This window comes from Lampris incognitus, chromosome 1, assembly GCF_029633865.1.
Source record: "Lampris incognitus isolate fLamInc1 chromosome 1, fLamInc1.hap2, whole genome shotgun sequence".
In the NCBI taxonomy this organism is placed as follows: domain Eukaryota; kingdom Metazoa; phylum Chordata; class Actinopteri; order Lampriformes; family Lampridae; genus Lampris; species Lampris incognitus.
In genome coordinates, this window is record NC_079211.1 from 111,941,441 (window position 1) to 111,966,658 (window position 25,218).

The window sequence follows — 25,218 nt, forward strand, 5'->3', positions numbered from 1 at the left end:
CAGTTATTGTCAGAGAAACCCAACAAGGCATAGTGTTATAACTGAGTCCTTGATCTCCTTTTTCTTTGAAATCCTAAAAGCAAAGGAGGATAACGACGTAAGTCCGAAACAGTCATGTTCGGCGGTGAAGACGAGGACGGGGATTTTTTGTCTCCCACTGGAGGGTGAGTTGATTTTTCAGCTAGCTAAACTAACGTTGCTAGCCGACGAGCTAACACAGCCTAGCTACAGTGTCGTTAGATGGTCAAGGGTTCTCTGTTCGAGACAGACGCCGCCAGCGGCCGTAGGTCTCTCCAGCAACTTTAAGGCCTTTGGGGTCATGGAGGAAGGCAGAAAAACGTCAGTTCCTAAGGTAACATGTATGTGGCACAGTAATCCAAGTTTGTCCAGGCTGTTTTAATAACAGCTCGTGGGGGGCACAGATGTCACATGCCACACTATACCAGGAAGTTGAGGATGAAGCAACGTGTAACTGAATGCCACATGCATTATTTTAATGGGTTTTAATCTTGTTACGTTATGAACACGTTATGAAAGCATTTATAACGTCGCTTATTCCTCTGGGGCCTGGCTCTGGCCTTGTTTGATTATTGTCACATGCCCCCCCTTTTTTTATTTATTTCTTCCGTCATACCCAGACTATTTATAGCTCTGGCAAGGTGAAGAAAGGGGTCTTTCAGACCTCAGTGGTCATTCTGGTCAGTGTGTTTTCACGGACATCAGTTTTGCTCCTCTTGCGCCAGTTCCAATTTACATTTAGGGTTAGTTTGCTGATCATGTTATTGAGAGTCACCAAGAGAAATGTACTGTATGCTATTGTCTGGCGCCTTGTTTAAGGACACTATTAATGGATTCATGGTAGTAGATGAAAAAGTAATAGATGAATTACATTTTGCAGCAACCCCCGTCGTGACCTTTTTCAATTAATAGATGGATTAAAATCGTCTCGTGTCTCAGTTGTAGAGAATTGAGTTACGGCTTTACCACATTCTCAGACCGCCATCTGCACTGTATGACCAGTGTGTAATAACAATGCGAGCTGCTGGAATAATAAAAAAGCCTGTGTAGGATTTCAGGCAAAGAGGGCTATGCAATGAAAGGAGGGAGGAGTGTTGTGGCTGCTAATTCCTCTCACATGCTCCTTGTTTCGCGGAGCAAGGAGAGGGCTTCTGCCACATCCTATCTCTGCTCAGCGGTGGCTGAACACTGGACCTTGGCTCCCCGACTGCTTCTTCTGCTGCTATGCTGTTGAATCTGCCACAGAGGTGTGACTGCACAAAAGGACAAGAAAACTGAGATTATATAGAGGGGCTTCATAGGAACAAGGTTGTTAGGTGCCTCTGTCACACATGCGACGAGGCTGCTCCTCCTCATCCCAGTTCTTTGCCATCGGAGAAGAAGGCCTCACAGCTTTCACCATGTCTGTTCTAGGAGAGACCAATGATTATCTATGGCGAGAGTTCCAGGGGTCAGTACACCTTGGCTGTCAATTTTTTTCTAGTCTTCAGTGCAAAGGTGTCTTCTTTTTTGTTGTTGTTGTGGCGTTGGCAGCAGTTTTGCTTGTTTTATATCTGCCCTATTGTTGAAGCATGAAACATGGCCGTATTTTTGCTGTTTTGAACCTGAACTTTTCACTTCAGTAACGATGAGATCAGTGGCTGTGACTGATATGACTGACATTGTTATCTTTTCTCAGAGTTCGTCCAAATGGTGCTTTGGCGGCTGTTATTTGGTATTCTATTGTTCCATTGGAAAGTGCTTTCTGTAGCCCATTGTCTGCTTTGACTTTTAAATGTGAAAGTGGATTAAAGTGGTGCTAGGAAATGTGTGGTCGGCAGCTATAGTAACTAAGAAGCAAAACTCTAAATAAAGATGAAAGGCTTGTACCAAGTGAACCTTGTGTATTGGAACAGGCTTGGTGAACAGTCAGTCACTGTTTCAGGAACTAAAACAGTTCTCCTTGAAGGCAGGTTGTGTCAAATAGATAGTGCTCAACTGCATATTTTTAGGTTTCTAAAGTTTGAAAGAATTTTTCACTTTCTTGTTCCAGTGCCAACCTGGCCTCCTTGTTCGGACTGGACCAAGCAACCAGCCAGGGTAACGAGTCGTTTCAGTACACAGCACCTAAACAGCCCAGAAAGAGCTCCAATCCAGGTACAACTGAACGGATTGCAAATCCAAGTTTGTAAACGTACTGCAGTTATGTTATATTTGAATATGTTGCCCCATTTGTAGTAGCGCCTGCCCAGAAACCAGCACCAGCCCCCGGAGCTCCCACAGTGTTAAATGCCTCAGCAGTCCAGGCTTTCAGATAGTGAGTAGCTGACTTTAAAAGTTCTTTTCTCTTAAAATACTTGCAGTGGTACTCAAAAGAGGTTCTCAGACTTTTTCAAACCCCCCCAACAATGAAGTTTTATTGACAGAAACTTGTAAATTGAAAGCAAGAAATAATTTAGTATTAATTTTGTTTTTCAGGCTATGTGTCTTGATTGATAATTTGAGAAAATAGTTTCAGATTTTACAAAAAACAAAAATGACAAGACATAAAGAAAGTCTTAAACCATTTCCCTGTTCCCCCAAATCACATTGCAACCATTTGTGTGTGTTATGACCCAATGGTGAGAACCTAAGCCTTAAAGTTAAATGACTAAAGAGCTCCGAGATGCCTGTACTTTTTATTTGATATTGATTTTTGTTGCACAGTATTAATGGACAGTATGTGAAGCAAGGAAAGCTGGGAGCAGCAGTCTTGGGCAACCACACAACAAAAGAGGTTTGAGCTTTGCTAATGGGCCAGTCATTGAGATATTTGGGCCGACTTTTGATTCGTGTGAGTAACACCCCTCCTCTCGTTGTACAGTATAAGATGTTGCTGTACATGGGCCAGCAGAAACAAGTCACCACTGCCAGGATTAATCTGGGCTTTGTTTTCACGGTGAGCAAGTAAAGAGCATGTGGAGAGATTGAAATTCTGTTTCATTAGAGCCACTTTTTCACTTTCAATAAGGGTTCATCAGTTGTTGCTAATCTGGGTCAATCACATGTGTTAGCAGTTTACACAGAGCCTCACACACAGATGTGTCTGTTGTTACTACTTCTCACACCAGACCAGTGACAGATCCGTGTCCCCAATTGCGCTTCCTTTTTTTTTTTAGTTGTAACCAAAAAACAAAAACAAAACACAATCATCAGAGACGATGTGTCTAGTATGCCCAGATGATAGAATACTCCAGATGTTATTCTATAAACTGGCACAATTGTGAAACAATAGCCAACTAGTCTTGATGCATGCTCAATAATCCAGGTAAGAAAATCACAGAAAGGTGAATCAGTTCATCTGGACACAACATTTATTGAGAGAAACATTTCATCACTCATCTAAGTGATCTCTTCAGTCTCAACTGACTGCAGGTATCCCCATTCTTATAAACAATACAGTTATTTTCGGCCTTTATCAATGAGTCAGTCAAGATGCATTTTATATAGCGCTTTTCTAGCTGCAACAGCCACGCAAAGCGCTTTACAAATAATACAAATTCAAAACTTCAAATCACAATTACTGAAGGTTAGGTGTGGAGTGCCCCAGGGCTCAGTGTTGGGACCATTATTGTTCATATATATACATAAACAATATATGTAAAGTGTCAAAAACCCTGAAAACCATTCTATTCACCGATGGTTATGCCACTATATTGTTTATAAGGGTGGGGATACCTGCAGTTAGTCGAGGCTGAAGAGGTCACCTATGCCCCTTTCCCACTACATGGTACTTCTGTGTCGTTTTCCATTACCGTGCCTCCTCAACAGACCACAGCGTGGATTTTTGGCTCTCCATTTTTTTCAATTTCAAAATGTACTTTTAAGATAACTCTGCTTCGACCGCTTCGGTATTTAAAAGTGCCAGGTGATATCCCATGTGCGCACTGATGACGCAGTGACGCAAAATGACGCAGTGATGCGTTTCTCTGACCAATCAGAGGTCTGCATTGATTTTGGTACCTGCTCCAGGTTTTTTGGAACCTCGACAAAGGTGGTAACAGAAAACTGGTAACTGTTACCAAAATGCTGATACTTTCCAGTAACGGAAAACCAAAAAAGGTCGAGTCGAGTGGAGTTGAGCTGGTACCATGTAGTGGAAAAGGGGCATTAGATGGGTGATGAAACGTTTCTCTCAATAAACATTGTGTCCACATGAAACTGATTCACCTTTCTGTGATATGGCCAACTAAGTATTGCCCCTCAATTTACGTTGAACACCAAGGCTTCAAATTAAGGGAAAACGGGTTTTAAAGTGGAGTTTCAGCCTGATTTTATCCCTGATCTCAAATGGGATTGTGATGCAGGGCTGACTCTTTCACAGTGACGATTGACCCTCAGTGTGTTGACTGTTCAAGAGGAAATGTCATCTTCATGAAAAGTCAACCTTGTTATGGCAGTCTGGAAAGCCCGAAAGTGTAAAAGGCCTCAAAGTTTTGAACTATTTTGCATGTTGTGATATGATATTTTCTGTTGTGAAGAATAGTGTTCACCTACAGAGTAATATAGCCTTGGTACAGTCTTACTGCTTGGTCTGTATGAGCGTACGTCAAATGGAAAACCTACCATACTATTGAAGAAATCAAGATCCGCTTGGAATTGGACATTTTCAAATAGAAAGCAAATAGCAACCTACCAGATTTAGGTATGCTACTTTTTAGTTTAGTTTTATTGCAAAACATCTTTCTCAATGAATTCTTCTAACTGTCCCTTGTTCCCAATTATGTCCCCTCTCTGTCTTTCCCATAGGTACAGCTCAACAACTACTGCACTTTTTATGATGACCAGCGTCAGAACTGGTCCCTTATGTTTGAAACAGAGAAAGGTGCGGTCAGCTTCTGCAAAGAGGTAAGGAATCAGGAACACGTGGTTTGTCGTTCCACTTCATGCGCTTGCGTACATGAAATGAAACGAAATGCCGTTTCCCCCAGCCCACAGCAGTGCAACACAAAGACAAAAACACATCCAAAAACTACAAGAACAGACATACTCAAACTATAGCCAAACTAAACAAAAAATCACTGTCCAAGGGAACGAACACCAGCCAGGACGACTGTCGGAACCGCCGGTCTGCATGGGTTAGCAGTTAGCTTAGCCTGCCCCACTTCCGCGTCCCGTCAGACCGCCCTCGGCGTTTCCTCCTTGGGCGCAGCTCCTGGCAGGGGCCGTGGTCCCAGACGAAGCAGACCATGCTCTCCCAGCCAATCCAGTGCCAGCTCCTGCAGCCGGACACCCTTGACACACCTCCCCGCACTCCACACGACGACCTCGAAAACACCACAGTCAACGCCAGGTGAGGCCGCCACCAGACCGCCCTCGGTGTTATTGGAACTGCCGGTCTGCATGGGTTAGCAGTTAGCTTAGCCTGACCCGCTCTCTCAGCCGATCCAGTGCCAGCTCTCCCAGCCATCAAATGAAGACAAAACTTAGACATGGACAAAGACACTGCATGGACGGTACTGGGTAAGACCGCTGCAAATGTGAATTCGTGCCACCATCTTCACTGGGTGAGGTTGCTGCAAACGCAAATTTGCGCAGCCATCTTCCCACACTGGAAGCGGAAGGGGAGCGGACTCTTTAATGACTTGTTGTGTTAATGCACTTTAGGTAAAGGGCTTCCATCAAATGACAAGTGTGGACACTATGCAATGACTTCTTTTCTTTGGCGTGCATTAGGTGTGTTTGGCAAAAGCGAACAGTGCCCCCTCCTTAGAGTCTGTGGTGGTTCAAGAACTGGGTCTGGGGGAGGGACAAGCAGTGGAGAGCGGAGACTCCCTGGAGGTGGCATACACAGGCTGGCTCCTGCAGAACCATGCAATTGGACAGGTTAGGCACGAGCCATGGACATACATTTTTTTCTGTTTTTTTACATCATGTGTTTTCAAGTGCATCTACTGCATCTCATAGGACGAGACGCTGTCTGAACTTGAAATCTTGTTTCAGTTGTTTGACTCCAACCTGAACAAAGACAAGCTGCTGCGGCTGAAACTCGGGGCTGGAAAAGTCATAAAGGTAAGTGTCTCTTGTTTTAAGTCAGATGTGATTTCTGAGGAAGGATCACAGACTCTGGTTAACAACTTAAGGGAAACCAGTACCCTTGTTTCCTTTTTGTCCCCTCTGCCCCTGAACGTGAACAGGGCTGGGAGGAGGGGATGCAGGGGATGAAGAAGGCAGGCCGCCGTCTCATGGTAATCCCACCGAGCCTGGCCTACAGCTCCAAGGGAGTGGCCAACCATATTCCACCAAACAGCACGCTGGTCTTTGAGGTGGAGCTTCGAAGGGTTAGTTCCTTAATATTCACCTTGGTAAAGAAAACTGTTTCTGCCATTTTTCTCCCCAGCTCTCATTTCTGTATCTATCGCTTCCCTACATATGCAGTCATGTCAGTGAGGAATGAAGTGAAATATATTCATAATCAAAGTTCATTCATGGTCATAATCAAAAGAAGCTCAAACAACAGAGGGTCTGAAGGATTGTTTTGGAGTTCATTTTTGCAGATGGGATGTTCTTCAGTCACTTGTCTGTTTTTCGGTTTCAGGTGAAGTTCGCTCGGGACAGCGGTTCTGATAAAGCCAGCAGCAGCTCCAGGGACTCTGCCGCCCCTTCCCCAGCTCCCTCCCCTGCCCCAAGCATGGAGAATCTGGCCCCAGAGCCTCCAGCTCAAATAATTGCCTCGGGCCCAGGCAGACCAGGGTGAGATGTAAATCCCAGTGAAACAGTTAGCAGCATTTTCCTAATCCTTTTGTCGCTGAATCTGATTAGCTCTGGCTGGTTTTGTTTCAGGGAACCACCGCTTCGTGGAAAGTCAAACTCTCTCAACGAACAGTTAGCAGTAAGCACACAGCACTTGGATGTCATATCAGTAGTTTTCTTTAGAAACTCGTGGGCTGCAATCATGGAAGCCAGTCCTTCTTTTCCCTACCTCCAGAATCCAGACGCCACCAAAGCAAAGCTGATTTCCCGCATGGCAAAGATGGGTCAACCCATGCTGCCTTTCCTCACAGGGGTGGCCAATCAGCCAGACTCGAGTGACTCTGAATTGGAGGTAAAATGGAAAGGCGTTGTAAAAGGGCATTCTGCCTTGTATTTCCTTTCAAATGGCTCTGTGTGGACATTTAATATTCTTGTTGAGACGATTAAGCGCTTCTGGACAGGTCAGCATGATGGGTGCCAGGGCTTCCACCTGTGCTGCACCCAAACTCTGGAACTGGATTCCCCGTCACATCCCCGTCACATCTGACTCCAGTACAGAATTCAAAACTGCTCTTAAAACCCACCTTTTGAAACTAGCATACTCACTTTAACAGCATGTCTGTGAATGTTCTCATTCATCCAGGTCATGGATAACCATGACCTGGATGAATGAAGCCTCTTGGATGAGAGGCGAAACGTCTTCACGGATATATACCAAGTCCAGTTGCACTTGATTCAACTCCTTTGGATCACTTTAACAGCATTAAACGGCACCAAACTCATCTTTTTTTGTTTTATTATTGATTGCACTAATGTTTTTTACGGTTTTGTTTATTATTGTTATTATTATTATTCTGTATTTATCTATCCAGGACACCAGCCTATCCAGAGCAAAGGAGAGACCTGCTGCTCCATCTCCTGTGCAGCCCTCCACTGCTGCCCCGGGCCCAGCACAAGGTGAGCTCTTCTGTAACTACTGGTGGACCTGTTCATAAAGTAGCCCTGCCTCCCTCCACCGATTGCTTACGACTTTCGTTTCCCCTGCAGTGCTTTCTCATGCTCACACGGTGCCGCCCTCTGCCTTACTACCTGTTGCTATGACCACCATTGCGACACAACCCGGGCTGCCAGGAACCAACCACGCCTTTCAGGTGAGAGCTCTCCATATTTTTTCCCCCTGCAGAATCACACACCTTGGTTTGGCTCATATAGACCACACCAGACAGTATACAACACAATTTACAATACAAAGACGATAGACAATATACAATCGACCATATATAATACACACAATGTACAAATATAGCAGGAACAAAAAGTTGGGGGTAAAGGAGGTTGCACAATAATAATAGTATTGCACTAAGATAATTTCACTCACAGTTATGTATTGAGAATATTGCACTTAAATATCCTTGTGATGCGGCGTCCGGGTAGCGTGGCGGTCTATTCCGTTGCCTACTAACACAGGGATCGCCAGATCGAATCCCAGTGTTACCTCCAGCTTGGTCGGGCATCCCTACCGACACAATTGGCCGTGTCTGTGGGTGGGAAGCCGGATGTGGGTATGTGTCCTGGTTGCTGTACTAGCGCCTCCTCTGGTCGGTCGGGCGCCTGTTTAGGAGGGAGGGGGAACTGGGGAGAATAGCGTGATACTCCCACACGCTACGTCCACCTGGCGAAACTTCTCATCGTCAGGTGAAAAGAAGCAGCTGGCGACTCCACATGTATCGGAGGAGGCATGTGGTAGTCTGCAGCCCTCCCCGGATCGGCAGAGGGGGTGGAGCAGTGACTGGCACAGCTCGGAAGAGTGGGGTAATTGGCCAGATAGAATTGGAGAGAAAAAGGGAGGGGGAGGGCCCCCCCCCCAAAAAAACCTTGTGATACAGATGATAGTAGATAAATACAATAATGAGGACTTGCTATATAACTCCCAACATCTGGTGAAGCAGCTTGACATACAAATGACCTGTTGACGTGGGCCCCTCTGCATCAGCTGTAGAGTGCAGAAGTGGGATGCAGAATGGTAGTAGGTACTTTCAGTTTCTGATTGATTTGGACCACTACCCACAGGAAGAAACCATCCTTATGTCTGGCTGTTCTTTGGTTTGATCGTTGGGAGTCTCTTCTCAGAGGGTGGAGTTTGCATCAGTCATCTACAAGGCTCAGCGTTTTCGTTTTTTACCGATTTTCACCGAAAAATACCCAGATTTTTTAAAAGGAGCAGATCGGTTTAAACTGATTTTCACCCGGATTTTATGTTTCCATGGATCCAAAAGTTGTTCCTGTTCGTGTGAGGTTATGTAACAGTGTCCTCTTGTGGCAAAATTCAGCATGCTGGATGGCTTTGAAAAATAAAAACCAAAAACGCTGAGTCTTGGTCATCTATTAATCTATGTATTAGCATTAGAACAGTCTGCATCTGGTGTTAGATATTCATATCCACCTGTTGTGTGGTTTCGCAGCCTTACCCCTACACGCAGACATCCATGGCTCCCCCTCAGCTGCAGTCTGTGGGCCAGGTGTACTCCGCACAGACGGTACCATACATGGGTAAGGCTTTGCTCACAGAATCAGAAGGATAGCTACTTTTCTCATCCTGGTCAGTGCCCTGTGGCTTGCTTACAGACAAAGTCTGTTCGAGGGAAGGAAATCACACAAAATCCTAGTTTGTAATTTCAACGGCACACATTCTGACTCTTGACTATGTTGTCATTGTCGTCGATGTCGTTTTACCCAGGCTCAGGTGATGTCACTTCCTTCTTGATGACAGAGGCCCGGCAGCACAACACGGAAATCAGATTGGCCGTTGGAAAAGTCGCAGATAAAGTGGACCAGTTGGCCTCAAAGGTTTCCTAAAGAAATACGATCGATAGTCTGATTACTTAAAGTGACATTTTGTAATTTTTTCCATTAATTTAGCAAATGAGACATAATCTTTTTTTTGTTTTGTTTTTTTGCACTCAGGAAATTACACTTGCTGCAAGGCATGATGAAAATACGATGGCAAGAAGAACTCCGGTTCTTCTTGCCATGCCTCGGTCAGGGGCACAGACAGGAGTATAAACCCTAACATGCATGTCTTTTTGATGGTGGGGGAAACCGGAGCACCTGGGGAAAACCCACCGCAGACACGGGGAGAACAAGCAAACTCCACACAGAGGATGACCTGGAATGACCCCCAAGGTTGAATGACTCTAGGGTTCGAACCTAGGACCTTCTTGCTGTGAGGCGACAGTGCTAACCACTGGGCCGCTGTGCCACCAATGATTAGCGCTGTCGCATCCACAGCAAGAAGGTCCATGGTTCGAACCCCGGAGTTGTCCAACCTCGTCCTCTGTGTTGGAAGACATTTGAGGAGATGCAGGTGGTTATGAAGTGATGTATTGAAGCACCAGCGATCCCAATCTGTTGTGTAGACGCTCCAGATCTTAATGAACCAATAAATTTTTTTTTTTAAATTACCTAATGTCACTTTAATCAGCTGGTTAATCAAGTGAAATCCCTCACAACAAGGGTTACATCAGTTTCAGCCTCCTTTTCTCCAACAGGTTGACGACCTCCAACGGCAGGGGAGTGTCTCGATGGGCCTGACGAGTATGTCAATGGAAACTTCCATGATCATGCACAACATTCAAAGAATCGTACAGGTATGATCCAGAAAATGATGGTTTTGAGCCCATTTTGGACTGATCGTTACAGGTTTTTCTTCACAATGTTTTATTTTATTTTCATTTTCCCAGGGATGTTGCTTTTATAAGAGGAGTTAATACTCTCGGACCTGTCACAGTAATAGTGAGTGAATGTTTATGCAACACTTGTAGCGTGTTAATTTTTTTTTTTACAGGAAAATGAGTGTTTGAAGAACGAAGTCTTTGAGAAGAGCTCTCGTATCGAGGAGCAAAACCGTAAGATCGGGGAGCTCATTGCACAGAACCAGAGGTAAGTCCCATGTAGAGATGGAGAGAAGAAAACCAAATCATGTATGGGTTAGTGGTCCGCTGTCAAAAATGTTTCGGGCGTCCGGGTAGCATGACAGTCTATTCTGTTGCCTACCGACACAGGGCTCACCAGTTCGAATCCCCGTGTTACCTCCAGCTTGGTCGGGCGTCCCTACAGACACAATTGGCTGTGTCTGTGGGTGGGAAGCCGGATGTGGGTATGTGTCCTGGTCGCTGCACTAGCACCTCCTCTGGTCGGTCGGGGCGCCTGTTCAGGGGGGAGGGGGAACTGGGGGGAATAGCGTGCTCCTCCCACGCGCTACGTCCCCCTGGTGAAACTCCTCACTGTCAGGTGAAAAGAAGTGGCTGGTGACTCCACATGTATCGGAGGAGGCATGCAGTAGTCTGCAGCCCTCCCCAGATCGGCAGAGGGGTTGGAGCAGTGACCAGGATGGCTCGGAAGAGTGGGGTAATTGGCTGGATACAATTGGAAGAAAAATCTTATAAAAATAACTAAAAGTCTGTTGGAGGCCCTTCTGATGGGATCATTGTGCAGGTACATGGAGCAGAGCAACCTGCGGCTGGAGCAGAGGAGCGACTCTCTGAAGTCCTCCAGCGAGCAGATTCAGACACGGCTGCTGAAGGCTGAGCAAGATAAGGTGAGTAGTTTTTCTTAATGGGATATAACGGCGCCACACTTGCATTTCTGACTAAAGATGGCCCATGTTACGGTTTCCTATTTCGACTGCTGCTAATTTCTCGAGATTTGAACTGAGAAGGAGATGGTTGCGCTTTTCACAGCTGTATGGGCTCTGTTTAACCAAGCCTGTGGGTAGTTTCTGTGTGATCTTATGCAACCCTTATGCCAGTACTAACTGTTCCAATCTTTACCAACTATGCTCTTCCTTGTTGTTTGCACTGCTGTGTTGGTCTGAGGAAATCTAGCATTGACTGCTATGTCTTCTCAGCATGCACAGCCTCAAGACCTTGACTTGGGCCAGGTGAGCCTGTTTTCTCTCTCTACAACTGCCAGGTCTGGGTTAAATAGTATTTACATAAACTGGGGGTGACATGGGAAACTAATAATCACCAGAAATGTTAGACAATTACAGGATAATCTAATAATAATTAGAGGAAAGTCAATGTTGCACACTAATACACAACTGATGAGATGAGTTAACCTAACACTAACTGAGCCATCTCTGTGTTGTGAGCATGCACCTCCAAGCAGGTTAAATAAATGCTAAGAAATATTCTAGACTTCTATTTCACCCAGATCTGATCACCATCACCAGTGCCATCATGCTCAAATCACATCCCACCAACCGCTTGTGTTAACTAATTCTTTTTTCCTCTTTTCGTTTTCCTCCTGCCACCTTTCCTCCCTCTCCCCATCCTAGCTTAACTGCCATTTTCTTTCTACAGGTTCATGCTGGTTTAGCCGGTTGTACTGTTTTCACTCATCACTCATCCAGACTGTCGACATTCTGTTCCACTGCCTATGTTAGGCTTGTTTTTACTGTAGACGATCATCAGTAGCTCTCCTCCACCCCCCACCCCCCTTTATCAGGTGCACCTGGCGGATGAGCTGGCTTCGTCCACTGCGCGGGTGTCTCAGCTGCAGCTGGAGGCCACCTCCCACCAGCAGAGGGCCTTGGAGCTACAGAGTAAACTGGCCTCGGCACTGCAAGACGGCGAGACCCAGGGCACACGCATCACTACCCTTGAAGTGCAACTGGAAGGTCTGTGTTGATGCCACTGATCAATTCGATCATTTCAAGTTCTCAGAATGCTTGAGAGAGAGAGGGCTTTGCGATTTTTCTCTGTCGCTTTTATTCCTGGGACAAAATCACTGGATCGAATCCCCATGTTACCTCCGGCTTGGTTGGGTGTCCCTACAGACACAATTGGCCGTGTCTGCGGGTCGGAAGCCAGATGTGGGTATGTGTCCCGGTCGCTGCACTAGTGCCTCCTCTGGTCGGTCGGGGGCACCTGTTCGGGGGGGAGGGGGAACTGGGGGGAATAGCGTGAGCCTCCCACGCGCTACGTCCCCCTGGTGAAACTCCTCACTGTCAGGTGAAAAGGGGCTGGTGACTTAACATGTATCGGAGGAGGCGTGTGGTAGTCTGCAGCCCTCCCCGGATCAGCAGAGGGGGTGGAGCAGCGACCGGGACTTGGAAGAGTGGGGTAATTGGCCGGATACAATTGGGGAGAAAAGGGGGGGGGAATCAATATTGCTATTCCAGGACAGACATTTTACCTCCAACCAGTTAGGTCAGATTATGGTTTTGGGACAACACGAGGCCAGGTGGTACAGCGGCACAGTGGTGAGCACGGTCGCCTCACAGCAAGAAGGCCCTGGGTTTGAGCCCCTGGGTCGTCCAACTTTGGGGGTCGTCCCGGGTCGTCCTCTGTGTGGGGTTTACATGTTCTCCCCATGTCTGCGTGGGTTTCCTCCACGTGCTCCGGTTTCCTCCCACAGTCCAAAGACATGTAGGTCAGGTGAATCGGCCGTACTAAATTGTCCCTTGGTGTGAATGTGTGTGTGTCGGCCCTGTGATGGCCTGGCAGCCTGTCTAGGATGTCTCCCCGCCTGCCACCCAATGACTGCTGGGATAGGCTCCAGCATCCCCGCGACCCCGGTTGGGATGGATGGATGAATGGACATCACGAGGCCTCGACAGCCTGTTTCGAATGTATGCTATAGCATACAACTTGGTGGTTGTTATTAGGATTTAATTACCGCGGTGATTACAAATGGCCGATGAATGCACTTTTTTATTTTCTCTGAATGGTAGGTTCAAGTGTCTCTAAAAACCAATTATATTCATAGGGTTTTATTTTGGTTCAAATTGGACACAGAAGTCCCAGATCTGTGACATTAGAGCCGTCATAACTAATGACACTAAAGTCGGTCGGCTCATTCCATTTATCATCATATAATATCATCAAAGAAGTTGTTTCAAGAACAACAGGAACAAGAGTAAATCATATTATGACTGAAAGAGGATGGAAAATCTCCTGTTACGCGATGCCGTTGAGCAGCTATCTGCATACCTCATGTTCCCAGTTAGAAATACAGCCAACAACATTCTTCAAAATGCAACAGATGTAGGAACCTGAGTCTTATGTACAAGACCTTCTACATGACAGGGATATGAGGCAAACAACTGGTGCTGAGTGGTAGTCAGTGTATTCAGGCCAGTACAGAAAACAGACTCCACATCGTACACGATGGCTCCATTAAAGCCACACTGACAGACTGACAACATTCACACTTAAGTCCTGTTTAGTCGGTGTTAATGTTCATGGAAAAGGCTGGAACAGAAAATGTTGCCAGGGATTTACTTAACTATGCAATGTTTATTTGAGCATGTGCACTCCTGTTTGTCGGTTCAGAGCTGAAGCAGACAGCGGAGTATGCCCACAGCCAGTACCGCATCGAGAAACAGAAGCGCAAAGAGATGGAGCTCCGAGCCAACACTATGGAGGAGGAAGTGCAGGACCTGAAGACAGATAAAGAAAGTCTGGAAAGAGTAAGTTTTACTAATATGCACATCCTCCCATCTGTGAATCAGGACACTCCTTTATGTCTTGTACACTCACGTATTTGCAGAGAATCAAATCCAAGGGTAGAAAATCGTGAAAAAATTATGTAACTTCTTCAGAGGTTTGCAAATTTCCAAAACAAAGTGTCTTTAAGCGTAGAATATTGTCTATTCTCAAGACATTAGTTATTACTTAACATGGCTTCATTATTCACTGTCTTTTCATAAATATTGGTATTTGTTGCATTGAAGAATTTTTTTGTGCCTGTTGATAGATTTGGCCTAGATGGTATGGTGATGGTGTGTTGGTCTGGTGATGGTATGGTATGGCATGGTGTTGGTATGGTGGTGTTGGTATGGTATGGCATGGTATGGTGATGGCATGTGTTAGTATGGTATGGCGATGGTATGGTGTTGGTATGGTGATGGCATGTGTTAGTATGGTATGGCGATGTTATGGTATGTTGTTGGTATGGTGGTGATGGTGTTGGTATGGTGTTAGATGGAATTACCCAGCCATAACCAGCACAACTTCTTGTTGAACATGTATGAATGTGTGATAATTGTATCAGTATGAAATAATAATAATAGTGTGTGATTTTGGAAAGTGTTGGGGCCCTGGAAATCCGGATGACGACTTGTTATCTCTCTTTTAGACCGTGCAGGACAGGAAGAGGAAATGGCAGGCAGAGCGTCAGAGTCGAGACGAGGAGGTGGAGGAGCTGCGCAGGAGCAGCCAGCAGGAACTGGACAATGTCCGAGCTCAGCTTCGCAAGGCCAGAACCATCACTGGCAATGTTGCATCTGAACAGGTAACACCGGGGGCTATTTTCAAAACAATCTGCATTGTAAACAATGAAAAATGAATAGTCCATCGTCTTGCTTTCCACACGTTCGTCACCCTCCAACAAAACATGGATGATTAAAGTGGATTCCAGGGATAGTTGTGTTGGACTTGACATTTTGTTTTTCTGTTTGTGCAAGCAGGTTGTGTGCTTTTTCATATTTGTCAAATAAAAGCAACGAGTGGTCTGCATAATCTGCTCAGGCTGTGTGTGAGTTGAGCCTGTTAAACCAAACATTTGAAATCAGCTGAATCCAGGAACACAAGCCATTTGGTTCGCACTATTCTGCAAAGCACATTTCTTGACACTGTGGTTGCAGGAATTAGATTATTGTAACAGTACCGCTGACCCTTGTTCATTCATGACTGTTGACGCTATAAAGGTGCGCTCGTGCACTTCATCACACAGTTAATGCTACTGTGTGTGTGCGTGCGCTTGTATGAATGAATGCGATTCCAGCTTTCTCAGCTGCAGGTGGAACTGGAGGAGGAGTGGAAGGGGAAGTGTGAGCAGGCGCTGACCATGGCCAAGGAACAGCACAGCCGACAGATGGCTGAGCTGCTGGAACAGAAGGACACTCTGGAGCACAAGCTGACCGTGCTACAAGAAAAGGTAATCAGCCTGGCCCAAATTAAATACTGACACCCACAACGGTCAGCCTGGACCTCAGGGCTCATGTCGTTTAATGCACAGTATCATCACCTTTCTGTCCGGCTGAACTGAGGAGACCACAGTGTTTCTCTTTAACGATAATACAACTATTTGCATATTTGTTCCAAGGGTAGTAATTGAGCTGGCTGGTAAAATTATTGAAAGTTAGAAGCATCCAGGTGGCGTGGCGGTCTATTCTGTCGCCTACCAACATGGGGATTGCCAGTTCGAATCCCCATGTTACCTCCGGTTTGGTCAGGTGTCCTTACAGACACAATTGGCTGTGTCTGTGGGTGGGAAGCCGGATGTGGGTATGTGTCCTGGTCGCTGAACTAGCGCCTCCTCTGGTCAGTTGGGGCGCCTGTTCGGGGGGAGGGGGAACTGGGGGGAATAGCGTGATCCTCCCACACGCTATGTCTTCCCGGTAAAACTCCACACTGTCAGGTGAAAAGAAGCGGCTGGCGACTCCACATGTATTGCAGGAGGCATGTGGTAGTCTGCAGCCCTCCCCAAATCGGCAGAGGGGGTGGAGCGGAGACTGGAAAATAGGATAATTGGCCAACATACAATTGGGGAGAAATCCATTAAAAAAAAAAGAATTAGTGAAAGTTAGGTGGCAAATTTGGGACTTTTTTTTCTTCTTCCAGTTACCGGGAGAACTTTTCTTGCATTATTACTGTATGACAGAAGTCCACAAGTCAAACAAAGTACTGTTGTGTCACTTTGTGTCCCTCGAACAGTTCACGGCATTGAAGCAGTCAAGAGAGTCGGAGGAACAAGCTTCTTTGCAACAGCAAGAACAGAATCAGGAACTGTCTGTCCTACAGGAAAAGGTAGACAATTGATTTTGAATTCTCCCTCTCCTGCTCTCCTAATCCACTTTGTTGGTGCGCCATTGCCAAGGAATTTGCAGGGATGCTGTTTATCCCCAGACGTTTTTCTTGAGAGATACACTGCCTATTCACTTGTAATGAGACATTACTGCTTGCTGCGTTTGTGTTCTTGGTCTCATCCCCAATTTGTACATTTTGGCATGAGAACATTCCTACATATTATGTCTGGTTTTAACCCTACACATACACACCCAGTCACCAGTCTTGTTTCCTGTCAGTACGCAGCCTTGGAGAAGCAGTCGGCAGCTGTGAAAGAGAAGCTGGAAGGTCAAGTGTCCGAACTGGAACGGAATCTGGCAGAGCAGTGCCCAGGAGACATTGCAGGAGAGGTGACTTGCCCCCCCCCCCCCAATTGTACTTGGCCAATTGCCCTATTTTCTGAGCCGTCCCGGTTTCCGCTCCACCCCCTCTGCCAATCTGGGGAGGGCTGCAGATTACCACTTGCCTCCTCCGATACATGTGGAGTCGCCAGCAGCTTCTTTTCACCTGACACTGAGGAGTTTTGCCAGGGGGACATAGTGCGTGGGAGTATCACACTATTCCCCTCAGTTCCCCCTCCCCCCTGAACAGGTGCCCCGATCAACCAGAGGAGGCACTAGTGCAGCGACCAGGACACATACCCACATCCAGCTTCCCGCCCGCAGGCGCAGCCAATTGTGACTGTAGGACACCCGACCAGGCCGGAGGTAACACGGGGATTCAAATTGGCGATCCCCTGTTGGCAGGCAATGGAATAGACCGCCACGCTACCCAGAAGCCCCCTTCTTCTCTTTTTCATTTCATGTTTTATCCTCTATATGATGAAACAAGTTTTCGTTGAATTCTCAAGTTAGATGGTTTTTAAATGTTACAGCAATTTACTGTTTTTATGATTCCCTCTCCTTTTCCCCCCCAATTTTATTCGGCCAATCAACTCTACTCTTCCGAGCCGTCCCGGACGCTACTCCACCCTGTCTGCCAATCCGGGGAGGGCTGCAGACTACCACGTGTCTCCTCCGATACATGTGGAGTCACCAGCTGCTTCTTTTTCACCTGACAGTGAGGAGTTTCACCGGGGGGACATAGGGAGGATCACGCTATTCCCCCCAGTCCCCACCCCCGAACAGGCGCCCCGACCGACCAGAGGAGGCGCTAGTGCAGCAACCAGTACACACCCACATCCGGCTTCCCACCTGCAGACACGGCCAATTGTGTCTGTAGGGACACCTGACTAAGCCGGATGTAACATGGGGATTCGAACCGGCAATCCCCGTGTTAGTAGGCAATGGAATAGACCACTACGCTACCCGGCTGCCCCCCCCCCCCCGTTTTTATGATATATGAGTTACAAATCAGTTAGACTGAATGCAGAGTGATATATGGACTCTTAGTGCCCCTGGATCTGTCTATTTAGAAATGTCTGTGTATAAGATGTGTTATCAACGTTAAAGTTTATATAGCATTATCATGTGGATAAATCTCAGTAATGCTATACATGTCATATAACGACTAACTGGTGATAACAAATGAAGGTCACACTGACGGTTTCTGCATTACCAGGTGAAGCGTGTGATGAATGGGGTCTTCCATTCTCTGCGAGGGGAGTTTGACCTTAATGAGTACTATACTGGCCAGGCTGTACTGGGGGCGATTGTCAGCACCATTAAGGTAAATGGAGTCTATGTACTGGTAAGGCCAGCAAAGACTGGCAATGCAAGTCTGAAAAGTCAGGAAACAAACTCTATAGCAAATGCATTTGAAAATATCTAAGTCTTAACAAAGGGCAGCACAGTGGTGCAGTGGTTAGTGCGGTCGCCTCACAGCAAGAAGGTCCTGGGTTCAAGCCCCGGGGTTGTCCAACCTTGGGGGGTCGTCCTGGGTCGTCCTCTGTGTGGAGTTTGCATGTTCTCCTCATGTCCAAGTGGATTGCCTCCAGGTGCTCCGCTTTCCTACCACAGTCCAAAAACATGTAAGTCAGGTGAATCGGCCGTACTAAATTGTCACTTGGTGTGTGTGTGTGCCCTGTGATGGCCAGGTGGCCTGTCCAGGGTGTCTTCCTGTCTGCCACCCAATGACTGCTGGGATAGGCTCCAGCATCCCCATGACCCCGAGAGCAGGATAAGCGGTTTGGATAATGGATGGATGGAAGTCTTAACAAATTTTGAAAATGGACAAAAAAGGTTTATTTATTTATTGTTTAAATCTATCCCACTTCTGACACCAGGGTGGCACGGTGGCGCAGTGGTTAGCGCGGTCGTCTCACAGCAAGAAGGTCCTGGGTTCGAGGCCCGGGGTAATCCAACCTTGTTGGATCATCCCGGGTCGTCCTCTGTGTGGAGTTCGCATGTTCTCCCCGTGCCTGCTTGGGTTTCCTCCAGGGGCTCCGGTTTCCTCCCACAGTCCAAAGACATGTAGGTCAGGTGAATCGGCCGTACTAAATTGTCCCCAGGTATGAATGTGTAGGTGTGTGTGACGGCCTGGCGGCCTGTCCAGGGTGTCTCCCCGCCTGCCGCCCAATGACTGCTGGAATAGGCTCCAGCACCCTTGCGACCCTGAGAGCAGGATAAGCAGTTCAGACAATGGATGGATGGATGTTTAAATCTAGATCATATGTTTTATTCTGTTCCAGACCCACTGTCGTTGGGATGTATGCTATTGTGAAAAAAAACATTGTTCAGCTATAAAGTATCATCAGCATGACTTGCTAGTCATACTGCTTAACCATCAACATCCATCCATCCATTATCTGAACTGCTTAGCCTGCTCTCAGGGTCGCGGGAGCCTATCCCAGCAGTCATTGGGTGGCAGGCGGGGAGATACCCTGGACAGGCCACCAGGCCCCCACACACACACACACACACACACACACACACACACACACACACACACCTACCTAGGTACAATTTAGAATGGCCGGTTCACCTGACCTACATGTCTTTGGACTGTGGGAGGAAACCGGAGGACCCAGAGGAAACCCATGCAGACATGGGGAGAACATGCAAACTCCACACAGAGGACGACCCGGGACGACCCCCCCCCCCCAAGGTTTAACTACCCCGGGGCTCGAACCCAGGACCTTCTTTGCTGTGAGGTGACCGTGCTAACCGCTGTGCCGCCTGACCATTACCAGTCTACATCATACTGAACTTCAAACTCTAAACCATATCATATAGCCAGGAAAAAAGTAATGGAAACACTCAATGAAACCCACATCCTGGTATCTTCATGATATAGATCTTCTATCATTTGGAAAATGTGTATGTGTTTGATTTCTTTTTTCTTAGAATGTCACTCTTCAGCTGCTGAAAGGCCGAGAAAGACCCTCAGTGCAGCAGAGCAAGACAGAGGAGCAGGAGGAGGAGGAGGAGGATGAAGAAAGTGATGTAAAAGAGAGAGAGGAGAGACCGACACCGACTGTGCATGTGAATGGAGAGAAGAAAGAGGAAGTGGAGGAACAGCCAGCAGGATCAGAGCCTTGTAAACCAAGAGATGCCTGGACAGATGTACATTGCAAAGATGTGCAGGACAAAGCCAAACAGGAAGTGGCCACGGTAAAAGAGAAGCCACTCATAGTGGAGTCAATGACACACAGTCAGTCAGAATCCACTACACAGTCCCGTCCACTTCCCACCACGCAGTCAGAACCACAGGGCTTAGCAGGAACAGACTTGAAGGGGGAACAGGAACAGAAAGCGTGTTCTGTTACGGAAACGTCTGGACAGCAGCAGGGGGAACACAGCTCTGAGTCCTCAGAGCCGGCTAACGGTCAGCCAGAGGAGAGTTCGTCCTTGGCGGCAGGACAGGAAATCCAGTCAGAGGCTAACACTGCAGCTAGCTCAGTGGTAGACAAGGAGAGCAAGGACACCAAGGAACCCTTGGATGAGACGAACATGAAAACTCGTGAATTCACTGGGCCCCCGACCAACCCCCCACCCCCACCAAACTCACTGCCACATAGCACAGGCGAAGTCACATGGTGAGTCCTGCATGACAGTTAACACGCAAGCTAACCTCAGGCTAACAGTGAAGCATGTCCAGCACCTGCTAGCATGCAGTCCCACAGACTAACTATTGTTCTTTCTTTCTCACTTTCCTCTATTCTTTCAATATCCCTCTCGTTGTCTTCCTTATTTTCTTTCTTAAAAACGTTTCTTTCTTTTCCTTTTCTTTCATTCTCTCTCTGCATCTTTCAAGCTTTCTTTCTTAAAATCTATTTTCCTTTCCCCCTCGCATACCATCTCTTCCTCGTGATTTTGTTTCTTTCGTTCTTTTCTCAATATTTGTGATGAATATCTTATTTCTTGTCTACTCTGTTTTTCTCTCACCCTTTCTTCTCATCTTCGTGTCTTTTCCCTCTCTTGCTTTCTCTCTGTCTATCCTCTATCTTTTCTTTCCTCCTTTTCTTCCCTCAAACGGTTTCTCTTTGTCATCTTTGCCCATGTGTTGTGCCGTTCTGTCAGTGTGACTGAGGGGGTAGTTGAGGAAAATGGAGAGGAGCCATTTTTCCAGAGCACAACTCTGACCAAAGCTCCACCACTGCCTACTGAGGAGGAGGAGGAGGATGAGCTGGTAAGGAAGAATCTGTGGAATTCTGTCAGGTTTAAAGACGCTGCTTCATCCCCGTTTTGTTTTGTTTTGTTAGTGATGTGTTGTGCCAAATTTGTTAGCAGCACTGCAAGTAAGATGAAGCTAGCATCAGATGAAATTCTTTTCTTCACCATTAGATAGGTTCTTTATCGTCTTTCTTGAGGAAATTTAAGTTAAACTTTTATTGATCAAATGCACAACAATACAGCATAGCAGACATGCTATGAACTGCTGAGCCATCAGGCCCACCTCAAAAACCTAAAAAATATGACACTAAAATTTAAAGTTAAAATCTAAAAAAAACCCTGCAATCTAAAAATGAACCGTATAAAATTAAGCAGACAAAAACTTAAAATTGGCATCCGGGTAGTGCAACGGTCTATTCCGTTGCCTAGCAACATGGGGATTGGCGGTTCGAATCCCCGTGTTACTTCCGGCTTGCTCGGGCATCCCTACAGACACAATTGGCTGTGTCTGCGGCTAGGAAGCTGGATGCGGGCAGTGTCATGGTCGCTGCGCTAGCGCCTCCTCTGGTCGGTCGGGGCGCCTGGCGACTCCACATATATCGGAGGAGGCATGTGGTAGTCTGCAGCCCTCCCTGGATTGGCAGAGGGGGTGGAGCAGCGACCGGGACGGCTCGGAAGAGTGGGGTAATTGGCAAAATACCATGGGGAGAAAAAGCCCCCCAAAAAAACCCCAAAACTTAAAATAAAACTAAAATCTCAATTAACAAGTGAGAGTTGAAATGGAACAGTATTTAAACCAGTAGATGATATGTAATAAACATGTATATGTACGTAATGCAGGAATGGTAGCACAATAAAGGGAACAGTCCAGAATAAAGTCTTGAATAATGTGATCCCGAGTCTTATGGCTTGTAGGTAAACACTGTCCTGAAAGCCTGTTGGTTCAGGCCCAGATGCTCTGGTACTGTTTGCCAGACGTTAACATAGTGAACAGTTTGTGGCTGGGTTGGCTGTGGTCCCCAACTATCCGCTGGGCTTTCCTCCTGCGGTCTGGCATGGTTGATAGCTCAGTCCTGGTGATGTACTGTGTTCCATGCCGGATCGCTACACCCAGAGGTGCAGGAGGAAAGCCCAGCGGATAGTTGGGGACCACAACCACCCTAGCCACAAACTGTTCACTCTGACACAAATTTGCTGCCACAACCTGTACTATAAAATACAAGGTCACCTCATCCTCATATAGTAAAACGACCACGGATGACCAGACTCACTAGCCCTTAGCTAACAGGTCGGACCCTTTAGTTGACTGGTTAGCGCAGTCGCGACTCGGGTTCGCGTCCCATACATATAGCCATACTATTCTACATAAGTGCACAAGTATAACTACACTGCTCAAAAAAATAAAGGGAACACCTAAAAACACAATATAGACCTCGATGAATGAAATATTTCAGCTGAAAATCTTTATTTATTAGACAGAGGAATGTGTTTAGAGCAAAATAACCTAAGAATGATCAATGGAAATCAAAATCATTAGCCCATTAAGGTCTGGATTCAGAATCATACTCAAAATCAAAGTGGAAAATGAGAACATAGGCTGATCCAACTTCTGTGGAAATTCTTCAAGACGATTCAAAATGAGGCTCAGTAGTGTGTGTGGCCTCCACGTGCCTGTATGCACTCCCTACAACGTCTGGGCATGCTCCTGATGAGACGACGGATGGTCTCCTGAGGGATCTCCTCCCAGACCTGGATCAGGGCATCGGTCAACTCCTGGACAGTCTGTGGTGCGACATCGCGTTGGCGGATGGTACGAGACATGATGTCCCAGAGGTGCTCGATTGGATTCAGGTCTGGGGAACGTGCAGGCCAGTCCATAGCATCAATGCCCTCGACATACAGGAACTGCTGACACACTCTGGCCATATGAGGACGAGCATTGTCATGCATGAGCAGGAACCCAGGGCCCACTGCACCAGCATATGGTCTGACAGTGGGTCTGAGGATCTCATCCCGGTACCTAATGGCCGTCATGGTACCTCTGGCTAGCACGTAGAGGTCTGTGCGGCCCTCCAAGGATATGCCTCCCCAGACCATCACTGACCCACCGCCAAACCGGTCATGCTGGAGGATGTTGCAGTCAGCAGAACGTTCTCCACAGCGTCTCCAGACGCTCTCACGTCTGTCACATGTGTTCAGTGTGAACCTGCTCCCATCTGTGAAGAGCACAGGGCGCCAATGGCGAATCTGCCAACCAAGATGTTCTCTGGCAAAGGTCAATTGGGCTGCACGGTGTTGGGCTGTGAGCACAAGCCCCAATTGTGGATGTCGGGCCCTCATACCATCCTCATGCATTCGGTTTCTCACTGTTTGAGCAGAAACCTGCACATTAGTGGCCTGTTGAAGGTCGTTTTGTAGGGCTCCGGCAGTGCTCCTCCTGTTCCTCCTTGCACAAAGGACCAGATAGCGGTCCTGCTGTGGGGTTGTTGTCCTCCTGCGGCCCCCTCCATGTCTCCTGGTGTACTGGCCTGTCTCCTGGTACCTCCTCCATGCTCTGGACACTGTGCTGGGAGACACATCAAATCTTCTTGCCACAGCACGCATTGATGTGCCATCCTGGATGAGCTGCACTACCTGAGCAACTTCTGTAGGTTGCAGATACCGCCTCATGCCACCCCTAGTGGTGAGGGCACTAGCAAAATGAAAAACTAACCAAAGATCGGCCAGAAAAGATGAGGACAGGCAAATGGTCTGTGGCCACCACCTGCAAATCCATTCCTTTTATAGGGGTTGTCTTGCAAATTCACCAACAGGTGAAATTGATTCATAAATCAGTGTTGCTTCCTAACTGGACAGGTTGATATCTCAAAAGTGTGATTGACTTGGAGCTACAATGCATTGCTTATGTGTTCCCTTTATTTTTTTGAGCAGTGTACATACTACATATGACATTGAACACAGAAGGAATGAAAGCACTCCATCTTTTTTGGGATTGCTGAGATTTGGGTTGACTACTCTAGGAACTGACTGGTGTAATTTTGTAGTTAATAACACCTGTCACTTTTGTTTTGTGTCCAGAGCTTGAAGGGGCATCCTCCCCCTGCCCCTCTGTTCGGTGAAGATGATGATGATGAAGATGACCTGGACTGGCTGAGCTGAGAAGCAACGACAATGATAAAAAGCTAAAGTCTTAATTTTCAGCAAGGCGGAGCCCCTCTTCCAAGATGAGACAGAAAGGGTGTATGGCGTAGCGTATACTAGCAGTCTGTGGCGTCGCTGTCTTTTCCCTACTCAAGACCCACGACAAGGCTTTCCTGATGGACTGCGTCTGACAGGCAGTCACAGACCCTAGCTGTGCACACTCAATTGACATTCTGACCTAAAAGTACCACTGTGTGGAGGAGGACCTTCGAAATCACAAAATGAAATTGGCCACAGTAAACCTGTTGCCCCCAGTGGTATCAAAATCCTGCATTTTTTCAACTTTTAATTTTGTGATTTTTTTTCCTGGCCTCACAAAATCTGAATTTATCATACCGGTTTTCAAACAATACTGTACCAGATTATGTTTAGCCTATTGATTCACATGCCCTCCCTTTTTTGCCATTAGGGTAAAAATAAAGTGTTTTTTTTGTGTTGCTAATGTTTAGCTTGCTGCTTAGAAAACATGACTTTTACACAATTTTGCTAATTGCGTCTCATTCTGGAAAATAAATGACTTTTATCCTTAGACTATGTTGCTGATCACAAGTTATTTTAGTTCATCTTTATACAACTTGAAGCATCAGCTCACGAATCTGTTTTCATTCTAGTAAACCTTTTACCTGGGAATTTTGATAATCATGTGAGGACGTCAGCGGTGTGATGTTGCCCCCTGTTGGAGTGCTGTAGATGTTTTTTCTTCTTCTCGTTTTTCGGCTGCTCCCGTTAGGGGTCGCCACAGTGGATCATCCGTTTCCATCTCTTCCTGTCCTCTGCATCTTCCTCTGTCACACCAGCCACCTGCATGTCCTCCCTCACCACATCCATAAACCTCCTCTTTGGCCTTCCGCTTTTCCTCTTCCCTGGCAGCTTCATATTCA

At 46.8% G+C, this 25,218-nt stretch overlaps 1 protein-coding gene across 1 annotated transcript; it reads left to right on the forward strand.

Annotated features, from left to right (window-relative positions):
• Window positions 1-24,866, forward strand: fkbp15b (FKBP prolyl isomerase family member 15b). The gene is made up of 29 exons (XM_056280178.1): window positions 1-164; window positions 2,051-2,154; window positions 2,236-2,314; window positions 2,704-2,773; window positions 2,861-2,935; window positions 4,786-4,884; window positions 5,713-5,862; window positions 5,980-6,048; window positions 6,174-6,317; window positions 6,575-6,729; window positions 6,820-6,868; window positions 6,965-7,081; window positions 7,602-7,686; window positions 7,777-7,880; window positions 9,192-9,279; window positions 9,467-9,576; window positions 10,278-10,376; window positions 10,574-10,668; window positions 11,224-11,326; window positions 12,238-12,409; window positions 14,067-14,203; window positions 14,872-15,027; window positions 15,520-15,672; window positions 16,452-16,544; window positions 16,823-16,933; window positions 18,144-18,251; window positions 19,868-20,559; window positions 21,044-21,152; window positions 24,215-24,866. Exons 1-29 carry the CDS (start codon window positions 115-117, stop codon window positions 24,293-24,295), a joined length of 3,657 nt encoding a protein of 1,218 aa, XP_056136153.1. The 5' UTR covers window positions 1-114; the 3' UTR covers window positions 24,296-24,866.
• The last annotated feature ends 352 nt before the right edge of the window (window positions 24,867-25,218 follow it).